Source organism: Trypanosoma rangeli, assembly GCF_003719475.1.
Source record: "Trypanosoma rangeli strain AM80 chromosome Unknown Tra_15.4_contig_00627, whole genome shotgun sequence".
Taxonomy (NCBI): domain Eukaryota; phylum Euglenozoa; class Kinetoplastea; order Trypanosomatida; family Trypanosomatidae; genus Trypanosoma; species Trypanosoma rangeli.
The window spans coordinates 3,839-6,347 of record NW_021706376.1 but is presented as its reverse complement, the minus strand read 5'-3'; the positions used below and the strand labels follow the sequence as shown (position 1 = coordinate 6,347).

The window sequence follows — 2,509 nt, the reverse complement described above, 5'->3', positions numbered from 1 at the left end:
GAGGCACCGGTAGTCCACGAGGAGGAGCCGTTTAGTTTTTCGCTGCGATGGCACGGGAGTGGTGGGGCGTGTGGCGGCTGCTTTGAAGCCGCCCGCTGCGGAGGGAGAGAATGGGCGGGGTGTGCGGCGTGTCATGTTGCGAGTGTGTGGGGCACCACCCATGGCAGCCTGCCGTGCGGCGTGATGCGGATCGGTGAGGGCAAATGTGCGGCAGCGGCAGAGTGTGCGGTGGACGTGGATCCGCCCCGTCCTTCGCGTTGCGGGTGTGTGGGTGCGCTGTGGGGCCGGCTTCTCCTCCGCGTGTCTTTCGCCCTTGCACGGTGGGTGCGTATTTTGGAGTGGGCGGACAATAAATGAGGTGTGCGAGTGGCGATGGTGCGGCTGCTGCGGTGTGTGTGACGTGCGGCTTCGAGTTGTTTGTCTGTCATTGTCATCTCTTAGTGTTTTTGTGTGTTACTCTTCTCACCCTCCTCACTTATCTCTCCCCCTCGCTAGACTGTGCGTGTGTGTGTGTCTTTGCTGCGGTGACAAGAGTGGGGATGGCTGGCCGTGTGCTGTTGGTGTGTGCCCTCTGCGTGCTGTGCTGCGGCGGCGGTGTCGGTGCGTGGGGTGGCGACTACTGCACGGAGAGTGACTGGAGGGGCTTGAGGGCGGTTGCGAGGGACATGAGCGAGGCGGAGATTGAGGGGCAGTACTGCGGCCGCAAGCCGGAGTTTGTGCAGCGGCTGCGGGCGAGTCTGCAGGCAGAGACTAAAGAACATCAGGATGAGAAGGCAAAGAATGCCCCCGACACCGACGAAAAAGCTCAACAAGGAAAGCAAAATGAGCAGCATAATGCAGGCGCACCCGGAGTATCGCAAACTAATGGCGCACCTTCGGAAATGGGGGGAGACTCGGGGAGGGGACAGTCTTTGGGGTCGAAGGGAGTTTCACCATCAGGGAAGGACGGTGCAGGAAGCACTTCCCAGTCAGGTGGCAGCACAAGCCCAACCGAAGATGGAGCACCGCGTACGGACAAAACAGTGTCGCCCCCGGCGCCGCCATCCAAACCCTCAATAACGACTTTGCAACCTGGTGGAGGAGAAAAGGACGTTATACCGAATACCACATCGGAGTCTTCACCACCAGTGAAGCAAGATAAAGCAGAAGCGAGTGACGGAGAGGAGAAGACATTGCACGAAAAAGTTCCAGAACAACAACAAAAGACCCAGATTGTGCAGGAGCCTCCGCCTGCAACACCAAACGCACCAACACCGCCGACCGGGCAGTCAGGGGAGGCCGAAGAGAAAACGACGTCGGCCGACGGTCAATCAAAGGCGAATGAGGGGAACGGAGGAGAAGCGCGAGTTGAGGACATCACACAAAACACTCAAACGACAGTTGTTGGGGGCCACGCGGGGGCAACTCAACAAAATTCCCCTGCGGTTGGTGGCGGTGCTGCCAGCAGTGAGGCTGAAAGGCGCGCGGTGGACGATGCAGCGAAAGGCGGTGTGGAGGAAACAACAGCAGCGTCAGCCACCATCAGCGTTGGCACTAATGCGGCGAAGCCGGTGCCCGGCGACAGTGACAGCGGCAGCGCGGCCTCGCACTGCACCTCCCCCGTTGCGCTTCTTCTGCTTTTTGCGTGTGCGGTGGCTGCTGCGATGGCGGCGGCGTGAGGGAGCGGTGCGCAGCTCGTCCTTCGCTTAAATATATATATTTCTCTCTCTTTGTGTGTGTCCTCCTGCACGGACTGTCGCCCTCGCCCCACCCCACGAGGCACACACGTAATGTGCTCATGCATACACGCACACTCATGCAGCCCGTTGGTCTTCCTTTTTGTTTTAATTATTTTGCTGTTGAGGGGCCGCTGCCGTCCTGCTTGGCTGCATGGGTAGAGCACCGTAACTGCTTTAGTCATTTCAATTGTTTTGGTTTTGATTGCTTTCGGTGGGCGGCCTTTCTTTCCCTTCCTCTTCCTGGATTGGGCTGTGCGGGAAGGGAGGGAGTGTGTGTGTGCTGGTCGGCCCACTTGCTGCTGCGCGTCCCCAATGCTCGGTGGACGGCCCACGCTTCGGCTTAGCTTCACGGGGTTTGTGTGTTTTTTATGTTTGTTCGTTTGTGTTTTGATTGACTGCATTCATTCCGCGGGCTGCTTGTTTGTGTGTGTCCGTGTGCTCTCCGCCGTGTTAGGCTTCCTCTTTTTTTTTTTTGCTTCTCTTCGCTGCCGCCTCGTAGATCACTGCCCCCAGCGACTCTGCCACCACCACCACTAACACCACGACGGCTTGCGATGGCGACGGTGCGGCGCCGTGCGGTGTGCGCCTTTGTGGTTCTTGCATTGCTGTGCGGCTGCTGCTCCGTGTGGGGTGCTGCGCCGGATGAAACGGTGTAAATTGCCGGTGGGGCACGTGGAAAGCGTGTTGGGCATGCTACTTTTCAGCAGCGGGGTCAACCTCTCACTGATGGTTGGAATCTCCCTCTTCCCGGTGGCAGCGGGGGTGGCGTGGGTTCTCAGAATAATGTGCAT

General features: G+C 58.8%; 2 protein-coding genes across 2 annotated transcripts, besides 1 other annotated feature; both read left to right on the top strand.

Annotated features, from left to right (window-relative positions):
• On the top strand, positions 1-357 carry TraAM80_09596 (uncharacterized protein; the record flags this gene model as incomplete). The annotated part of the gene is made up of 1 exon (XM_029386271.1): positions 1-357. A coding segment is annotated over one exon (357 nt), but the record flags the coding sequence as incomplete, so codon positions are not given.
• A 182-nt stretch (positions 358-539) lies between these two features.
• TraAM80_09595 (uncharacterized protein) lies at positions 540-1,658 on the top strand (the record flags this gene model as incomplete). The annotated part of the gene is made up of 1 exon (XM_029386270.1): positions 540-1,658. The coding sequence occupies one exon, from the start codon at positions 540-542 to the stop codon at positions 1,656-1,658; it is 1,119 nt and encodes a 372-aa protein (XP_029233864.1).
• Positions 1,659-2,239: 581 nt separating this feature from the next.
• Positions 2,240-2,264: a microsatellite.
• Positions 2,265-2,509: the final 245 nt, after the last annotated feature.